The sequence below is a fragment of the Rattus norvegicus genome, chromosome 11, assembly GCF_036323735.1.
Source record: "Rattus norvegicus strain BN/NHsdMcwi chromosome 11, GRCr8, whole genome shotgun sequence".
NCBI lineage: Eukaryota > Metazoa > Chordata > Mammalia > Rodentia > Muridae > Rattus > Rattus norvegicus.
Genome location: NC_086029.1, coordinates 92,461,724 through 92,482,680, shown reverse-complemented (window position 1 = coordinate 92,482,680; position 20,957 = coordinate 92,461,724). Strand labels below are relative to the sequence as shown.

The 20,957-nt window shown below is 49.6% G+C and overlaps 1 protein-coding gene across 2 annotated transcripts in view; it reads right to left on the bottom strand.

The window, feature by feature from the left end:
- Positions 1 to 3,787: 3,787 nt before the first annotated feature.
- Igf2bp2 (insulin-like growth factor 2 mRNA binding protein 2) overlaps positions 3,788 to 20,957 on the bottom strand; it is a 99,986-nt gene continuing 82,816 nt past the window's right edge. For both annotated transcript variants that reach the window (NM_001270598.1, NM_001270599.1), the window contains exons 11-16: positions 15,340 to 15,408; positions 13,693 to 13,809; positions 9,929 to 10,003; positions 8,360 to 8,491; positions 6,617 to 6,730; positions 3,788 to 5,651 (exon numbers count right to left, since the gene is read on the bottom strand). In NM_001270598.1, the coding sequence (NP_001257527.1) occupies positions 5,559 to 5,651; positions 6,617 to 6,730; positions 8,360 to 8,491; positions 9,929 to 10,003; positions 13,693 to 13,809; positions 15,340 to 15,408 (600 nt within the window). In that variant the 3' untranslated portion in view covers positions 3,788 to 5,558. The remainder of the gene's footprint in view (positions 5,652 to 6,616; positions 6,731 to 8,359; positions 8,492 to 9,928; positions 10,004 to 13,692; positions 13,810 to 15,339; positions 15,409 to 20,957) is intronic.

The following is a 20,957-nucleotide window of genomic DNA, read 5'->3' as shown; positions in this document are numbered from 1 at the left end:
TTGATGAAATCCAAGTTTATCATAAAAGGTACTAGAGAATATAAAGCTAGAGAGAACACACCTCGATATAATACAAGCCACATACAAGTAACCCACGGCCAACTTCGTCATACATGGAGAAAACCTTGAAGCAATCCCACCAGAGTCAGAATGAGACGGCATATCCACTATCCCCACTCCTTTTCAACACTGCTGGCAGCGCTAGCGGGAGCAGTAAGTCACGGAAATCGAAGGAATAGAAACAGGGAAAGAGGTCAAACTATCTCTATTTGCAGATGATAGGATACTATTCATTAGAGATTCCAAAAATCCCACCAGAAAACTTCTGGGAAGAAATGCAGCTCTGTGAGGACACAGAGTCAACCTACACAAATCAATAGTTTTTCCTTTGGTATTTTCTATTCCAACGTCAAGCACTGACAATAGCCTGAAAGAAAATGCAGAATCTAGGAATAAACCTAGCCAAGGGTGACGGTTTGAACGGACATGCCCCCTCCCCCCCAGACTCATGCATGCATTTGAATGTTTGGCCTGTAGTAGTGGTACTGTTAGGAAGAATGGCCTTGTTGGAGTAGGTGTGGCCAGTCTTAAGGAAATGTGTCATTGCACATGCTTGGAGGTCTCATATATGCTCCAGCCACTCCAAGTGACACAAATCTCCTTGCTGCCTGCAGCTCAAGGTATAGAAGAACTCTTAGCTGCTCCAGGATCACATCTGCCTACATGTGCTGTGCTCCCCACCGTGAGATAATGGACTGACCCTCTGAATCTGTAAGCCAGCGCCAATTTAATGTCCTTATAGGAGCTGCCCTGGTCATGGTGTGTGTTCATACCAATGGAAACCCTAACCAAGACACCATTGGAAGGGTAAGATCTCTACATAAAAACTCTAAGAAATGCCCCAATGCCATACAGGAGAAGCCCTCTTTTGAGTTGTTGTCCAGGGCTAAGGGACTCCTGACCTGTCACCCAGCCTATCGCTGTTACCCTTGGTTTCTCCCCAGGGCTGGAAGGCACTATGCACTTCAGAATCGGGGCCCAGAGATCCATGGGCTTAAACAGACCTGAAAAGTCCTCTTCCTGAGGACTGACTAGCTTTCATGGTATCAGAAGGTTCTATGTACACTTCCACCGAGGGAGGTGACCAACAGTCCTTCCCAGCCATAACACCCATGAACCACAGAAGTGACCAGCAGGGCACTGGTGTGTCTGAAGGGAATGACAGTGTACTCACATACATAAAATAAAAAAAAATAAATCTTAAAAAAAACCTTCCTTTTTGAGTAGGGGTTGAGTAAAGTTTAAGTTCCCAAAACCTCCCTGGGAACTGATATCCTACTTGGCAAAACCAGACATGAGGGAAGATAACTGACATTCTGGATAAGACATGAATGTTAGACAAGGCAAGTCCCCTGCCTGACACAGTTGAATACCCCAGCCAGTGGGAGCAGGATAAGTGTACAACAAAGACATGTTCCTGAGGAAATCCCCTATCCCTAAATCCTGATTGGTGGAGTAACTTGGCACAGATGTTTGTGGATTTTAGGCTTAAAAGCTCTGTAATCTTAACTCAGTGTCTCAGTCAGCTCTCAAGTCTGACCTACAGCCCTGATCAATCTTGGGACATATGCTCAATAAATTATCCCTGTCTGATTGAGATCGGAGTTCACATGGTTTGTGGGGCAGCTCCTGGACCCCAACAAAGTTATCTTACTGATCCTTTTCTATATTTTGTGTTGAGATTTTGCCTTTTATTGTCTATTAAAATGCTAAGTATTGGGGAGGGGGCCCTCAAGACCTGGAGTCTGCACATAGATCCTGTGACCCTGCCCTAAATTATTTCTGATTGGTGAATAAAGATGCTAATAGTCAATAGCTGGGCAGAAGAGACATGGGTGGGGTTTAGGGTTCCCTCACTTAGGGACGGAGAAGGTGGTGCAGGAGAGAAGGAAAAACCGCCACGGATTAGGTGAGTCATAAAATTGTAGCCCTGTGGGCTGTCCAACTGGAGTTAAGAGCAGCCCAGATGAAACATAGTAATAATTCAGGGTTATCAATATGAAGGCAGATTCTGATAGCATGGAGGGTAGGCTTTTGCACTGATTAAGGAATACTGTAAATATGAAAGGATGAGTGTGGTTTTGATCCAGGAACTCAATGATCAAGGCAGGGTAGAAGCCTTGGGTCAGGAATTAAAATAATTTCTACAATTTGAGACAAGAGTCTCACCGTGCAGCCCAGCTTGGCTTTGACCGTGGCCCTCCACCCTCGGCCTCCTGAAAGCTGGGACTGCAGGGTGAGCCACTATTCGTGACCTGAGAATACTCTTGGTTGAATCCTTACAAAGGAAAACCTTTCTAAAGCTTTCACACATGAAAAAGTTTGGGTATAAAAGGCTTCAGTGACATCTTACCTCCTTGGGCCTGTGCATGAGTCTTGACCAGCTGACACTATAAAGCATGGACTCCCTCAAATCCAACATGGAGTCCTTGGTTGTCCCCGGCAGGTTGGTTTTGATCCTTCAACTGGGTGAGACCGTTGGTGTCTTTTCTTGCTGAGCTGCCTGCATCACATCTTATAACACTTTGAAAATTAGCCGACAAGGAGAACACTTCCAGCTTCCTTTCCATACTGCAACCAAGATGTGGTGTTTTCCACAGAGGCTTTATCCTCTAGCGCTGGTGAGCAACCAGGATGACTGACAAGAGCCAGTATTGCTTTAGAGCTCTCTGAGCCCTCCCTGACTAGATCCTGTGGTGGTTAAAGCTGTGTTTTAAGTTTGGATTACTGTGTTTAAGAGATGCATAAAACAAAAATGGCTCTAACCTGTAAGCTCCACTTCCCACGAACAGATCTACCCTGAACGCCAGGAAGATTGCGGAGTTCCTAGGCAGCACATCCAGTACCACATCAGCCAGGGCTGCACACCAGGACCTTATCTTATAAAACAAACAACAAAAACCAAGCAAAGCAAATCCCACTTTCTTCTAATCTGTGTTCCTGCTGGCTATGCCAGTTCCACCACAGTACCCAGCTCCATATTCACATCGCTTCTGATGTGGCTGGGGCAATTGGTGAGCCCCTCCTGGAGATGGCAACTAGTCATCTTCCAACAGTCGTCTTAGCAGGCAAACAGCCGGGCACCAGGAGCTCCTCACTTCTTGCCACTCCTTTGCTCTGTGTACTGACAGCACCTACCACTGAGCTACACGCCCACAGAGCTTGGAACATGAAAAGTTGTTAAGTTTGTATATTTTAAAGCTTTTGTTTCCATTGCTTTAAAGAAGGACAATTAGAAGGGATGTGGCTAACTCAATCTGTGGGTGGTCAAACCCCTTCATGACTCAGAGGTTGCCTAAGGAGACTACAAGACACATTTACACTACAATTCAGTAACAGTAGCAAAACTAGTTACGAGGTAGCCACAAAATAATCTTAGGAGGAACTGTACTAAAGGGTCACAGCATTAGGAAGGTTGACAGCCACAGAGGCTGCGGCCCAGCTTGCAATGCAGTTTGCCCTCTAGTTCTATGATCAGCACCTCAATCACCCAGGGGGCTTAAACACTGCCATTCCAAAGGACCCAGGGGTGAGGGTTCCCCCCCTCAATACCTCAGGGAAGGCTGCAAGGGCTGCCTGCACAGCGGCTTGCTGAACCCTGTAGCCAAGGAGCTGTCCAGCTCTGACTGTCTACCTGCTATTCCCCCAGGCCTTCAGTCGATATTCTGGGAGACCCAACACTCAGAAAATGAGACACCAAGACACCAGCATCTTGTTAGCTTGGATATATTTTTTTTTCCTTTTTTTTTTTTTGTCACAGAACACTGTTTGCAGTAGAGGAAACCGGCATCACAGGCTGGTAGTTGTCATGGTTTCTTCACAATAACCAGGACGTGGTCATCCTTCAGCGCAAAAGCCCTCACGGCACGTACCCTATTGAAATTCAGGACGGCTCCAATATTCTCTGTTTTTCTTTCACCATTTTTTTTAAAAATAAACATTTTTTTAGGTTTGTCCACAAGAAGGCCACGTAGGCTCTTGGCTAGCGGAAGACAGAAGAGCTGCACACCTGGGCTGCCGCCCGCGCTGGGCTGGCAGTTTCGTCTTTTTTTTTTTTCAACTCATTTTTATTAAAAAAATAAAAAATGCTCCAACTATCAGTTTTACAAAATCTCTAAGGGAAACACAAGAGCAAGGTGCTGAGGTAAAAAACACCTGAGGTAGCTTTATTTGTGTGTGTTTTTTTTTTTTTCTCATTTAAAAAAAAAATCTGTAAATTTAACGCCCTGGGCCAACGACCTCGTATAAATTGCTATTCTCCTGCGCTTTAAATTTTTAAAGAAAGAAATAATTTCACTAAACGTTGATGGCTTATAGACCAAGATGTAAAAAAGAGAGTACATTCTTTCTTTGTGGGGTTTTTCTTTGTCTGGTTGGCTGGTTTGTTTGGTGGGTTCCTGCTTTCCTCTTCCAAATGCTAGGACAAGTTACCTCCGGCTCTTGTTAGCTTGCGTAACCAAGTGTAAGCTGAGGCTGGTCTGTGCGGTTTGCATCTGATCCGTGTGTGTGGTGTGGTACTCAGAACACTGCTTTGCCTGGGGTGGGGGCAGGGGTGCACAGATATGGGGGAACAGAGAAAGGATGAAGGAACTCAAAAGAATTTCGGGTAAAGAGGACGGAGGAAGGCAGGGGAGGGAGCTAAAGAGAGAGAGACAGAGAAATATATAGCGGTATGCAAAAAAATAAAAATAAAAAAATAAAATAAAAACCAGTCTAAAACCTGTGAAGCTGAGAAGTGGGTGTAGGGGACAGACAGGTGACGAGGGCCTAGGGCCCCTCCTCAGGGACGGTATCCCTTCTGTTGACAGACACAGGTGACCCACAACTGCCAGTAAGTGTCCTTGACAAGATTTCCCTCCAAGTGACTTTCGTGGGGGTGGCTCAAAGTTCCTTTCTGTACCAATGGACCTCACCCGAGACTTTATTCTTTGAAGTCTAGAAAAGCCTGCTTTCTCTTCAAAAAGAAAACAAAATTAATCACTGAGTAAAAAAATTGGAGTTAGTTGAGTTATTTGATATATTATTTCTAAAATATATTAACGCTGCAGGCGCCCTGTGTAACCCACAGGCCACATTTCCTAACATCCTTCCCCTTCCGATATGTACAGACATGCGCAGAGACAGCTTTCTCACAACAAAGAAACCGCTAGGACTCTCACTTTGCTTTGAGCATGTCACCTATGTTAGTTCAACTGAAAGGGATAGCGTCCTGGGAGCTGAGGAGAAATCTGAGTGGATGGGCAGTGGATGGCTGGTAAGCCTGCAGAAGCCAGGGGAAGCTGGGGACAGGCCGAGCGATGTTTCTGGAGATCCTGGCCTTCCCTGTGCCCTCCTGGATCCCAGGATGTGCAGGGGTCTGCAGGCCCTGGCTTCTCTGCAGACTTCTCACTCCTCGGGATGGTCTTTGGTTTGCTCCCGGTCTGCTGGCTGTTTGGTCTCATCTGTCAGGTGTTGGGAGGGCTACATTCATCTGTTGTTTGCTGGTGCCTGTGGGAGCCTCACTTGCTGCGCTGTGGGGCGACTCCCTGAGGGTATTTCTGCGCCTGCTGCTTCACCTGCTGTACAATTTCCCTGATCTTGCGTTGTGCAGTCTGCAGTAGAGAGAACGGAACAATGCCAGTCCTGAGGCTCCATAGGAAACAGAGGGTCTGGGGCTTGAGAAAGGAAACGTTGGATGCTTGAGCCAACTTCGCCTCCCCCCAGGCCTGGCAGTCAAGGGCAGAATTTCTCTCCACCTCACCCCAAGCCTGCCGGGTACAAGGTAGGGGTCGGGGAGCTCACAGGAGTGGGAGGGGGAGGAACCAGCAGCCTAGAGTTCACAGTAATCGGACTGGCCACGAAGCAGCAGTAGCGGGTCAGTGACTGGGGAAGAGGCCGAGGGCCCTGCCACTCACAGCTGAGTTCTGCTATGACCCACTTGCCTTTCCAAAGCACTAAAAACACCAGGAAAGGAGGGAGAGACTAGAACCCGGGCATAGCCTGAACATCTCGAGCTCGACTGTGAGCCCCAGCTCCCCACAGGATGAACTCTGAGACTGACCCAGGCAGCAACTGCTGGGGTCAGGTCAGAGAGCATCTGGGCAAGTCACCGACAAGTATGAGAAGAGCTCTTGGAGGTTCACGGTTGCTCTCTTCCAAAACCCACTCAGCAAATCGCAAAGCCATCAAGACAGCAAGGCCATGTCACCTGCAGTGCTTTTCTCCAAGCACTGGGGAGGCAGGGAAGAGAGCCACGGAAACTAGGGGCTTCCTGAGTATTCCTGAATCTTCCAGTGAAACCTGCCATCTGGCTGCTGTGGTGGCTTGCCCAACAGACATGCGGCTCCTGAGGAAGCCTGGGAGGGCTAGGGATGCTACACTCCCAACTTAAGCATGCCAAAGGGCCTTGCACCAACAGTTTCCCATCCCTGAGGGCAGGGGGCCTGGGAGGGGTTCCACAGTGTGTGTGGCAGCGGGGAGGAGCTCAAGCAGGTGGCCTGGAGACACAAATACAAAATCTGAACTAGTGGGAACAGCTGGGCAGGAGGCAGGGTTCTCACAGAATAGTTAGTAGTACCTGGCTAGCAAAAAAATGCCCGATAATTCTGACGATCACTTCCTCGTTCTCATCTGGCGTTTGGTCACGAGGCACTATAACTTCTGCACTTGTCAAGTTCTGCAGCTCATTTACCTGGGAAGGCCAAGAAGGCAGTGATCAGTGATCGAGGCGAGTCCCCACCCCCACCCCAAAGCCAACACTCTGGCTGTGGAGGGAGGGGCTAGGGAGAGAGGGGGAGTGGCTAGGGAGGCAGGGGGAGGGGCTTAGCAAACAGGAGTAAAGGAGGCAATGGGGCTCAATCCTCTTTGCTTTTGTTCTGCCTAAGCCAGGTGTGGGCTTGGGCTCCAAATAGCTGATTGACAGAAAAATGAAGGGTAGTCCTGACTCCATGGAGCCACCTCTAAGCCAAACGTTCTAATTCCGCAGATACTCGTGGGGACCCCAGTGACAGCCCACATTTGAAGCCTGCTTCTGAACCTGCTTCTTGGCTGCTAGTCATGATTTATGTGGTCTGTTGTCTGGCACAGCATAAACCACCAACTTCCTTTTCCCTCCCTCCCTCCCCTTTCTTCTGAGACAAGGCTGGCCTTGAACTTGGTACTCAGGGGAGGATGACTATCTACTTCTGATCCTCCGTGCTCCATTTCCAGAGGGCTGGGATTACAAACGCAGAGAGGTCCTGTCTGTCCCTAATCCTTGGCATGATGGGGAGAGCCAAGCACAGTTGGGGACTCAGAGAACTCAGTGACTGGTTCTAACAGGTTCAGGCTTCAACTCCACAGGGCGCTCGGTTGTGTGTAATCTGCAGTCTTTTTGTGTGTATTCTTTTGCACACACATGACTCACCACATCTCTAATCTGAGCTCCCCGGGGCACTGCAGTTCCAACAAAGTCACACCCAGTTCTACAGGGGCTGGTCCAGTCGCCCACTTGGCTAGTGAGGAAGTCAACTTCCAGAACACACTCATACCCAACATACACCCTATTCAGGTCTGGGATTAATATATGTTTCTCTGAGAGTCTGATCATTGAACCCAGGGTCCCATACTTGATAAGTGCACATTCTATCACCGAAAACATAAATTACAAATACATTTTTCTCACCTTTTGCTGAGTCAACTCCCCTAGAGCAGACATCAGACTTGTCAAGGAACCAAAGGACAGGATTTTAGGGAGGGAGGGAGGGAGGGAGGGAGGGAGGGGTCCTTGAGACGGCCATCTGGAGAAAGCATAGGTCAGGGCTGTAGCCTCTGAACTTGGAAACCAGGTAGAGTGCTGGTGTGTGTGTGTGTGTGTGTGTGTGTGTGTGTGTGTGTAGTGTATGTGTTAGAGTGAGGATGTAGATGAGTGTGTATATGAGAGTGTATGTGATTGTGTGTGAATGTGTGTGGTAGCGTGAGTATGTATGTGAGTGTATATGTACGAGTGTGCATATGATTGTGTGTGTGCTTGTATGTATGTATGTATGTATGTATGTATGTATGTATGTATGTATGTATGTCAGAAGGCCTTCTTGTCTTTGGTGTCTGAAACAAGGCTAGGAGGTACAGAGTGGTTCCTGTTCTGGGCCCTCAGTGTCAGAGCAGTGCTAATGATCTTCATGCCTCACCCACGAGCATGTGTCAGGAGAACCCAAGTCTGTCGGCCCAAGGCCCTTGCATATGCTGCGAGTGAGCAGAAGAGGCAGTGAGGATCTGAGGGAAATCAGGCCTGGCCAGGGCAGGGGAGGCATCTAGGGGAGGGAGTCAGGAGCCAACTTACGGTTTTACCGCCTTTGCCAATCACCCGGCCAGCTGTCGAGGAGGGAACTCGGATGTGGGCCTCCAGCTTCACCTCTTCTTTGGGATTAAAGAAGTTTTCTTCTTTCAGTTTCCCAAAGATCCGTCCCTGAGCCTGAGAACAAGATCCATCCCTGAGAAGAAGCAGGTGACTGGGCCAGCAGCTGGCCACGCTACTCTGCCAGTGCGAGGAGGGAGCTAGGAGCCTCAGGGATGAGTGCGGTTCTCCGTCCAAGCACAGCTGTCTCAGGGCCAGGGGTGCCTGTGCATTGCCTCACTCTGCAATCTGAGCTTCATGGCTTGTGACTGCCTCCTCTAGAAAACATGCGTGTCCATGTTGGGCCAACTGGTCCACCGCAACTCCATTCTTATTTCCACATCCCCAGTGCCTATAAGGGTTTGTTTGGTTGCACTGGTCTAAGCCTTCCATAACTGCCCCTCCACTGCATGCTCAGCTCTCTTGTTACTGAAGGCTGTGAGGGCGGTGGTGACAGGATGTGGCAAGTCTGAACCTGCTGCTACTGCTGCTTTAGTTCCCGTCTGTGGTGCTGGGAACTAAACTCATGGCCCCACATGTGCTAGTAAAGTCATCGTCTCAGCACGCACGTCAGTGGCAGGCCGTGCTGTGGGACCATCGCCAGTATCTGTGATACTCTGGTTCTATCCCTTTACCCATTAGTGGCACCAGCCCATAATCTCAGTTTCTCAGGAGGCTGAAGACAAAAATTACGAGGTCAAAAAATAAATTTGTAAGGTCAAGGCCAACCTGAGCGACCTAGTGAGACCCTGTATTAAACTTGAAAAAAAACAAAATAAAAAAACTTGGAAGGGGGCAAGGAGTATGGCTCAGTGGCCAAGAGCTTGCTACCCGCTATGTATGAGGCCCTGGGACTGGCCCTGCTGCCCCAACCACCACCACCACCAGGGCAGTCAGCAGTTGGTCCCACCCCTTCCTACTCCCATTCTCCAACAACCTCCAGTTCCCCTTCTTTCTCCACAGGTTGCTATGCAACACTTCCTGTCTGGGAAGCCATGCCTACATGCTCTCATGTGCATAGGCTCATCCCTGGGCATACATGGATACTTCATTCTTTCATGACAAAATAATAGTCTTTCACGTGATATATTTTATTTTGTTTGTCCATTACAAATTAATACACATTTCTGACTTCTCGATATTCAAGTTTTTAATTTTCCCAGAGGAAGGGCATCAGAAACAAGGGGATGCTCCTCACAGAAGAAGAACTCTCCCCAGCGTTACCAGAATTCCCTCATGGCTGTCAGAACTCCCACTACATCAGGCTTCTCTTCTGCACCCACACTAATGCCCACAGCTGGAGGCTGAAGGCCAACAGATTGGACACTAACTGACAGCCTATCTTTCTGAGGAGAGAAGGCAGAGCACAGAGGAGAAGTGAGGGATCAGGCTGAAGTCTGACGCCCACAAGCAGCAGGAGAAACGGACACTAGGGTCCCCCCAGAACTTCAGTATCTCTGAGCGGTCTGCCCTGGACCCAGAGCCTGCAGGGCTAACGTGGTCCTTAGCACTGACCTTGAACTGGGCTTCAGGAGGCCCGGTGATGATGACCATCCTCTCACTGACATCTGGACCTTCCGCTGGAGCGATCTGCGGTTCAAGGAAAGAGGAATGGTTGATGCCAGGACCCTCTGCTGACACTGGTTGATGAGAAGTTTCTGCCTTCAGATCCCAGGCACTGTCTGACATGATGCTGCCTCAGCCCCGGGTCTTAGGAAGTCACGACCTTAATTCTCAGTACTAAATCTGGGCCATTGGCTGGTTAGAGCAGGTTAAGCAGGTCAGTAGTTACCACTGCTCCCTGCAGTGAGAACTGTCTAGCTACTTGCCTCTCCCCCAGCCAATTCCTACAAAACACAGGCTCTGCCCACCGCCAGGGCCTAGAGGGAGTCAGCAGCACTGTCCAATCCTATGTAGCTGCAGGAAAGATCAGCCTGGCTCCAACTCACAATACCCATGAGCCAGCTGTAAAGGACAAGGGGGACAGTGCAGCCATGTCCGTCAGTAAATGATGAGGCTGCCTTGGTTCCACTCACAGCTCTGCAAACCCTTTCCTTGTGCACTTCCTCCCTCATTCGGGAAGACCGAGCCGGCAAGCTTTTTAATCCAGGGAGAATACAGAGACCACACCAACAGTTTGACTAGAGGTGTCTGGTGGTTTGAATGAGAATGGCCCCCATAGGTTCATGTACTTGATTGCTTAGGGAGTGGCATTAGTTTGGAAGGATTAGGAGGTGTGGCTTTGTTGGAGGAAAGGGTTTAGGAGCCTAGGTCAGGCCCATTCTCTCTCTCTTCCTACTACCTGTGGTACTAGATGTAAAACTCCAGAACACCGTGTCTGGCCATGTGACTGTGTTTCTTGTCACGATGGGAATGGACTAAATCTCCGAGCTTGTAAGCCAGTCCCAAATGAATGCTTTATGAGTTGCCAGGCTCATGACATCTCTTCACAGCACTACAACACAGACTAAGACGTGGAGTGAGTGTGGCCGGGACAGGCCTGACAACCCTGTTTGGTGGACTTTGGATGAGGAAAGCAGCTGAATGGTTTAAGCAGGGCTCACGGAGCATGAAGACAATGCCGAGAGCGATTTGAACCGTGGAGGCCCAAGTGACGACATTTCATAGGGAAGAATATTAGTACATGACCTGGAGACCATTCTTGGGATATTTTAGGGGGAAAGTGGTGGCTTTATACACTTATCCAAAAAAAAACCAAAAAACAAAAAACCTGTCTGAGGCTAAATTAGAGAGTTTTGGATTAATGTCAGCCTAGGACTGACTCTGTCACGTGGTTATCAGTGGCCACTCTCATAAGCCGACCAGGGAAAAATATAAAAAAACGTACAGTCTGAGGAGAAAAGGAGCGCCCGTATGTGTAATAGAACTAAGTCTTGTGCTCGAAGATAAAAAGTTTAAAGAAAAGCGGATGCTAAATGGAGTAAAGAATACTGTGACCTCGGGGCAAGGCTGTATCCAGCTAAGCCTCCAACTTGTGGAAAGGGATTAAACAAAGGCTTAAGCAGTGAAGAAAACCACCAAAACCAGAAAGTGGATGAAAGTGAACTTGATGGGCCGAGTTCCAGTTCCAGTAAGCATGAGAACTTGGCAGCTTCAGCCACGGGGTTCTGGCTTTAGAGTCAAGGACAGGGCTGTATCCCTCTGCAGCTACGGAAAGCCACAAGGGCCAAGCCTGTGTCAGGTTCTTATTACATTTTCCTCCCAGCACATTCTGATTTAAAAAAAAAAAATCTTTACAGGAGGAGGAAGAGACGCTGACAACAGACTTGAGCTGGATCTGGTAGTTCCAGGCAGCAGTTCTACCTACCGAGGAGGCCAAGATGGGAGAAGCATTTGAGACTAGGGTTAGAGGTCAGCTCAACAGGACCTTATGGGTGATCCAGGAGTGACACGTGCGCACATAGTGCATCGTGCAAGGACCTACGCAATTCTCAACTCTCAGCTTCTTTAGGGCATTTATTTGCACAGAGGAGCATAGACAGTACCAACCACACTCGGGGTTGGAAGCACAGAATCAAGAGTTCAAGGTCATCACAGGATACACGGTTTACAGTTAGCCTAGGCTTTTTAAAGCCATGTCCCAGGCAGGCAGGCAGGCAGGCAGGCAGGCAGGCAGGCAGGCAGGCAGGCAGGCAGGCAGGCAATCCATTAAAGAGTCACTCAGAAAGGAAGCCCAGGCTCTGGGAGGTGGCACTCCCATCACATTGTGAGTATGCAGTCTCTAGATCACCTCATCTATGCTCTAAGACCAGGTCTACTCTGGGACTTCAGGGTCTAGGGCTGCCCCAGTTTTCTTGTGAACACTCGTCCTCAGCATATGGTCACCTGCACTGGTCTAGGAGGAGGCTAGACCTCTGAGGAATTCTCTGGCCTTGATTACTTATACTCTGTGGTATGAGGATGAATGGGAGCTTCCAGGACCATCTAGGCAAACCTTGGTTGTCACACACTAGTTCTGTGGCCTTGGATAGATCAGTCAGATCTCCTGGGCCCCACTTCTCAAAGCATCAGCAAATGGGGAAGGTGTTGTGGTCACCCGAGCAGACCCTCAGAATCCCAGTGGTCAATGGAATCTCTGAGATTGAGGCTGACCACTTAGGTGTCCCAGTGAGCCCTATTCTCTGTGTGTCTTGCTTTTTTCCTGTAAAGTGAGGTTTGGGTAAAGGAAGCCCTTTGGTCCAAACTGTCTAACAAAGGTCTCCTGGGCGCTCCAGGCTGCGGTCACCCTTGCTTTCTGTATTATCTAGGCCAGGGCATTACCTGTGCCAAGCCATCGGGCATAGAGCACCTCATGCCCTCATCACACCCACAGCCCACTGGGCTAGCTAACCGCCAGTATGAGTGTGAGCCTCTAACTGCAATCACAGAAGGATGTAGCCTTAGAGTGCAGCAAGACACCATCTTTCCCAGGGGCACCACTGTCCTCATAATGTGCAACTCTGATTATTCTGGTCTTGGTTTTGTCACACTTGCTGTGGGAAAACTCCAGATCTTAGGGAGAGAGAGTAGGCTCGTGCTCTCGCGCTCTCTCTCTCTCTCTCTCTCTCTCTCTCTCTCTCTCTCTACTCTCTCTCTCTCTCTCTCTCTCTAAGTCATGAGGCTTGGCATAATTCTGGGTTGTCTCATGGCAGCAAATTCTCTCCCGTAACAACGGAAAGCGTCTCCGGAAGCATTTCACGGGGCTTTCGGAGCCACAGTCGCGTGCTGGGCCAGAGCAACAGCTGGGCTGGAGGCAGGTCTGTGGCAAACAATCCCTGATGACTGGGGGCCAGGGGTGGGGCAAAACGGGGGCTAATTACAGCCACATCTGCACACACCAGTGTTACACACCAAGGGGACTTCCCTCTTCCAGCCTTCAGCTCAGACCTGGCCTCTGTCTGTCTACGACTTTATCACCACTTCCCAGAAAGTTTTTTAATTTGCTTTCTCATAGTCTGCAAGTCCTTGAAGCCTGGGCTAAAAGAAGCATCAACGTGCTGAGCGCTAGGCACGGATGCTCGTTCTGCTTAAGCGCATCCCTTAGCTTGGGACGAACTTTGACCTTTTTTTCCTTTATCTCCAATCCTTGGGGGACCAGGCTTGGTCATTACTAGTGTCTTTAACTTCACTGTTTGGCCAAACAGGAAAGGGCTAAGATGATGAATGGAGCAGACAGGAGTGGTCGTGGGAATACATCATGCAGATCCCGTCTTTGGGTGCTCTGAGAATTCCCTCGCACTGACAAGGACACCGTGGGGACGGGCAGCCAACAATCTTACCTTGATGGAGGCACCGGCAAATCGAGCCAGCTGTTTGATGTGTGCCCCCTTTTTCCCGATGATAGCACCCACAGCCTGCGTTGGGATGAAGAGACTCACCGTCTCTTGCTCTGGGTACTAGGAGAGAACAGGCACACGGCTGTCACTGACCTGTCACCCCACAGCCCAGCCAAGTACCCAAGAGTCCCAACATAGAAGGGAGATGCCAAAATGGCTTGTCAGTGTGTGGCCTGGTGCCCTATCTACAGATGAACCTGAGGAATGAAGTTGAGCCCAAGCGAGGTTGCATGAGCCTGCAAGGACCTCTGGGTACCTGTGTTTGCAGGGCACACACAGCTGTCTGTCCCTGACAGACAGATTTGATCTATATGCTTCCTGGGTCTTCCTCCAAGAACCAAAATGGGTTCACTTGTAATGGCCCAGCGGATTTTTTTTTTTTAAAATGCTTGTCATGCAAGCTTGACGACACAAGTTCAATCCCGGGGGAGGGAGAAAATTCCTGAAAGTTGCCCTGACCCCCACAGGGTGCTGTGGTGGGTGTGAGGCTGCATACACAATACTACATAAAACTGAAAAAAGTCACTGAACACTCCTGGCTTAAGGACAGAGGGAAAGCTGTGCAGCCCGTCCTAGAACTAGGGACTCACCCTGCTGTGACCAGGCCCCACCACTCCTGGTAACCCCTGGAGAAAGTCAGAAGCTCTTAGGCCAGGCTGCCAGTGGTTGATGCTCTAGGGGTCTGTGGGAACGATGTGTCTTTGGTGGCTAGAATTTGATTAAAGATCACCGGCACAAAAATGTGTGGTGTGTCGGGACACCTGTGTACATGTTCATATGTGTGCATGCATGTTACAGGCCAGAGGCTGATGCTGGTATCTCCCTGAATGACCCTCTCTGCTCTGCCTTAGGGTTGATGTGAAGTGTCCTGTGGAACCTGGAGCTCACTGACCTAGACTCAGGGATCCCCTATGACAGCCTCTCAGAGCACCTGGCATACGTGGCTTTTATGTGGATGCTCAGAATCTGAACCGAGGCCCACACTTGTACGGCAAGCCCTTTACCAACTGAGCCACACACCCTGCCCACTGGCAGCTTTTCCTTAGTTTATTAACATTCTAACTGGTTTGTCCTTTGTGTTTTTAGTATGTCTTAAAAAGTAAGTAAGTAAGTAAGTGTGTGTGTGTGTGTGTGTGTGTGTGTGTGTGTGTGTGTGTGTACACATGAGTGCAGATAGATGCCGGCAAAAACTGGAGCCCATAGACCTGGAGTTACAAGTGACTGGGCCAGCTGATGTGGGTGCTGGGGACTCCAGTCTTCCTGAACAGTAGCATGCACTCTTAATGACGGAGCCCTAGTCTTTTTGTTCTTTAAGGAAGGATTTTACTCTGTATGCAGCTTGGGCTGGCTTGAAGCTCACTGCATAGCCCAGGCTCAGCTTGAACTGCTAGCACCACCTAAGAGGCCACAGAGGTCAGGGGGCGCCCAGGGTGGCTTGGTGCTTACACTCTGAGCTGGATTACTCCTGGGGCAGCCTGGGGACATGGCAGAGAACATTCATAGGCCCAGTAAGCAGGGATTTGTGTAGCTGTCCATGGAGCAGGAAGAACTGGGCAGGAAGTGGCTGGGGCAGAAATGAGGGGCACTTACCGAGTGGTGATGCGGGAATGGGCCGAAATGGTGATGAGGGTACAGACTGGAGAAGTATCCGGAGTGGGTCTGCATGTTAACAAGACATTCAGTGAGTCTATGAGCCAATACCACCATCACATCTACAAACATACACCTTTGTGGTCCTATTCTCTGCTCAACTCCCTTTACCATGAGACCACTAAACCCGGGGCAAGGTGCCGGCTGGCTGCAAGGCCCAGACCACTGCACTTCTAAGACGCCCTTTTTCCCTAGGAACTCAGCACACGCACACACTCACTGCCCTGACCTGCTTTGCTGGAGACAGGGCCGGTGGCTCCCATATTACAGGGGAATTACGAGTTGAGTTGTGCATTACAAGCAACAGAGAATACTGGAATAAAATCCAAGAGTTACTCAGAACAAGCAAATGTGATCCTAGGAAGACAGACCACTTAGCTGCATCAGAGGTTTCCAGAAGGAACAGAAAGTCAGTGGAAAAACTGAAAGCAACAGTAAGGGAAAGGAAGCAGACAGATAAAGGTATTGTGTGTAGATGTGGGGAGGGGAGGAGGAGGGCAGATGTGGGGAGGGGAGGAGGAGGGCAGATGTGGGGAGGGGAGGAGGAGGGCAGATGTGGGGAGGGCAGATGTGGGGAGGGGAGGGGGCAGATGAGGGGAGGAAGAGGGCAGATGTGGGGAGGGGAGGAGGAGGATGGATGTGGAGAGGGGAGGAGGAGGACAGATGTAGGGAAAGGAGGGGGCAGATGTGGGGAGGGAAGGGGGATTGATGTGGGGAAGGGAGGAGGGCAAATGTGGGGAGGGGAGGAGGGCAGATGTTGGGAAGGGAGGGGGCAGATGTGGGGATGGCAGATATGAGGGCAGATGTGGGGAGGGAGAAATGGAGCAGGAAGGCAGATGTAGACTCATGAAGTGGAGCTAGCTATTAAGAAAATCAAAGTTCAAACAGTTGTTATTTTTAACTGAATACCTACAATACAGCAAAGACCGATACAATTATTTATAAATTCTTTACCGTCATAGTGGTCCCAGGAGACATATCTGAGTCCATGTTCTTATGGGCCGGGCCCTTACTGAAGTCACCCAAACTCTGTTAATTACGCTTTACATAAGAGTAAACTCTTCTCTCATTGTCACGGCCAGGAAGGCAGTGACAGGTGCAAGGCACCAAGGTACACAGCCCTGCCGGACACATGTGGCTAAGGCTTGGGAGTCTGAGGAGAGCTGAGGGCTCTGAAGACATTTCAGAGTAACGGGCACGTCTTCCAGCTAGACCCAGTCCAGATCAAGCTACACCCACGACCCCTTAGTAACAAAACTAAGTAACTTAGTAACTGCTCTTCTGAGTTCAGAGAGAAAAGAGAGTTCTGAGCACCTGCGTGCTTCTCAGGTTCCAGGGAGGGGCCCCTCACCTGTGGCATCCCCGCTCATGCTTGGGTTGGACTGAGAGACTGAAGAGATATCTCAGTCCACAGGAGAGTGTTACCCGACCAGTGGCCTCAGGGAAACCTCAGATTTTGAAGGAATGTGAGCCAAAAGGCTCTCTACCTGCCTCAGGCCCAAAGCAACTCAGCTCTCACAGCAAAAGTGGTCACTGAACTGCGAGTCTAACAGCCACGCACGGCCAAGAACAGACCCACCCCACAGATGGTATTCTGGGGTCTCAAGGGACCCAACAGGAACACTGCCAGTCCCACCGTGGGGCAGAGATTTCTAATCTTCAGCTTGTAGAACAAGAATGAGGCCAGACTCCCTTCATCCCTAAGTCAGAGCTGAAGGGTGGCTAGAAGGAGGTCACTTCCGGCCGAGGCCCAGGCTGCAGCTGGGTCTGAATCTCTACAAACAGGACCACTTTCCTGGGTCTGCCCAGACTCAGATGCCTATTTCTGGTTGTGTTTGTTCCATTCACTTAAGAGCTACTGAGTCCACCATGTGGAAGGCATGGGACACATAGGGACTTAAGGTCTACTCGGGAGACAAAGGTTAACTTCGGAGAGGTCTTAAACCAGGGTGACCAAGGTGGAAGAGTGAGCAGCCCAGGGCCTTGTGGACCTGGGACAGTCGTGGCTTGACCTCAAGAACATCCAGGAAACAAAAAAAGTATGGGTTGTTTTCAGGAGAGTAAATTGTAAAGCCCAACCGACTCCCTTTTTGAAGAAACTCCATTTTGTAGGAGACCAGGGGCTAAACTCCAGTTCCAGGAAGAAAACCACGAGTCCACTTGAGCAAACATCCCAGTGGCAGGTCAAGGTACACAGAGACACCTAAGACATCCCGCAGAGAATAGATAACTCGGCCATCCTGTTTGTCGGGTGGGTTTGCCCCTGTGTCCGGTCCCTGCAGATCACATCGGAAATGCAGTTTTTAAAATATTAACTTGCTGACCCAAATAGAAATTCCCCAAGTTTGCTGTACAATAAATACCCTACAGCCCTAGACTTGGGGCTCTCACCCTGACTCACTGCAACGGGGAACGGAGAGAATCCTTGCTCACAAGCTCCCAATAAAAAAAAAAAAAAACCAATAAAAGAGTTTGCATCGGAATTGGCTCCTTGGTGGTCTTTGGGGTCCCTATGACTTGGGCATAACATGAATGGGTATTTATTTACAATGATGTAGGGTTCTAACCAGTGTCCTTTCTGTTTCCCATCTCCCCGTGCTAAGACAGAGTTGACAGCATCTAATGGGAAGGGATTTTCAAACTAATGTTTCCTCTGGTGATCAGAAAGCAATCTATCAATGACCTAAGGAAGGCAGGATGCAATCACCTGCCAAAAAGGCCAAGGCCTGACTTATATGTTTGTAAACATGTACACACACGCACGCACACACGCACACACCACGCGCACACACACACATATACACACACACACCCCACACACGCATGCACACACGCACACACACGCACACACACACACACCATGCACACACGACGCACACACACATACACACACACACACCCCACACGCACGCACACACGCACACACCACGCACACACACACACACCATGCACACACACCCCACACACACATACACACACACCACACACGCACGCACACACGCACACACGCACGCACACACACACACCACGCGAACACACACACACATACACACACACCACACACGCACGCACACACGCACACACCACGCGCACACACACACATATACACACACACCCCACACACGCATGCACACACGCACACACCACGCGCACACACACACATACATACACACACCCCACACACGCATGCACACACGCACACACCACGCGCACACACACACACATGCATGCACACACGCACACACCACGCACACACACACACATACCATGCACACACACCCCACACACACATACACACACACACCACACACGCACGCACACACGCACGCACACACACACACCACGCGCACACACACACATACACACACACCACACATGCACGCACACACGCACACACCACGCGCACACACACACATATACACACACACCCCACACACGCATGCACACACGCACACACCATGCACACACGACGCACACACACATACACACACACACACCACACACGCATGCACACACACACACCATGCACACACGCACACACCACGCACACACACACACACACACACACCCCACACACACATACACACACACCACACACGCACGCACACACGCACACACGCACGCACACACACACACCACGCGCACACACATACACACACACACACCACACACGCATGCACACACACACACCATGCACACACGCACACACCCCGCGCACACACACACACACACACACACCCCACACACGCATGCACACACGCACACACACCATACATACCAGTGTATGCGTATGGGGGTAATGGTTTTATGCAGGTGACAGCTAGGTGTGCCCCATGACTGACAAGGGAGAGAGGAGGAGGAGGTCTTTTTCATACACTGGTCATTAAAACCTCCCCTGTCATGCTGATGTGGGCAGATATACGGCAGACACACAGGAGTGAACATTCACCAGCTTCCTTACTTTCCTGGAAGAACTGCAGAGCGCAAAGTAGAGGCAAAAGATGGGCTGACACCTGAGTTAGGAAGAATCTTCAAGCAGGAGAAACCACAGACCAGAGGTATGAACAGTGAGAAAGGAGTATAGGAGGCCTGGGCCCGGCTTCCGCATTATACTCAAATGTCTCAACGTAGTGACAGACTCATCCCTGGCTGAGAAGAGAGTAGGTGTTCCCTCGGGGAACCGGGAAAAGCAAGGACACGGGCGGTTTTACAAGGTTAGAAAGGTTGACTGGTCTATCCCAGACTGTCAAAATGTCGATGTCCACTTATCCCAGCTTATCCACTCTGGGTTCTCTTAGGACAAGTGGGGAGAGCATGAGAGGGCTGGACACCGAGAAGCAAGAACCACAAGAAGGTGTGAACCTGGATCTATACCTGACCCTGCAGCCTGAGGTCTTAACCCTGCTGGCTTCCTTGATCTGCACACGCCTAGAGTAGTCTCAGTGAGGTGAGGGGGCCTAGGAGAAGGCTATCAGTAAACTCCTCTGGGGACTCGATAACATATCCTCTCCCGTTAAATTTTTTCCAAACAAAAGTTGCCAGGCCAAGGTGTTTTACAAATAGGACTGATCATATCTAAAATCAGTGAAAAAAATATTATAGTTTCTTCAATTTGTCAAATAGCAAAAGCTGCCATTTTTCCAATTCACTCTTTGAGGAAAGCCACATCATCAAAAGCAAGCTTTCTTTTTTTTTTTTTTTTTTTTTGGAGCTGGGGACCGAACCCAGGGCCTTGCGCTTCCTAGGCAAGCGAAAAGCAAGCTTTCTTGTTGAAGCTGCCATTAACTATGAATCTGCAGTGACTTCCGTGGAGACACGGTTGACCAGACTAAGGAAGAAGCCCAGACACAGGCTGTGAGACGGGGAACTGGGCACGGTGCTGCACTCATCCTCGGGGAGGCGGAGGCAGGAGCTCAGCAGCTCAGAGCCATCCTCAGCCACAGAGAGAGCGGGAGACCAGCCTGGGCTACAAGAGACCCTGGCTCTAAGAATCGAAGCTAAAACAAAGGGCAGAGTCTGATTTCAAGCTGATTGATAAAACAGCAGATTTCTCAATAACACACTTTGGAAAACTGGCTATATACTTGACTTGGTTAGGTCAAGATAATTTCCCCGTTAACTACAGTATAAATACCCCTAGCAAAATCAACAATTGAAAATCAGTATAAGGAAAACATTTTTATAATCTTGGATGAAGAAGGGGCTTTTTCCTTAGCATTACTTTAAAGGCCGAAACCCCCAGAGAAACTATCACATCTTTAGACCTTATTTATCTATTTCATTTTTTGAGACAGGGTCTAACCATGTCACACCCAGGGTGGCACAAAACTTTTGGAATCTTCCCCGTTCAGACTCCCGGTGCTGTGAGCCACCCGTGATATTTAAACTGCACACATCATTTTCAACTGTAATTCCCGTTATGGAGGACTCTAACTTTCAGCCAGGTTCTACAGGGCTCCCTCTGCAGCGTCTGTCCCAGGAAGTAACACATCCTTCCCTGTCTAAGGTGGTTACTACATCTCACAGCGAAGGAAAAGGATGTGACCTCCACACCATGG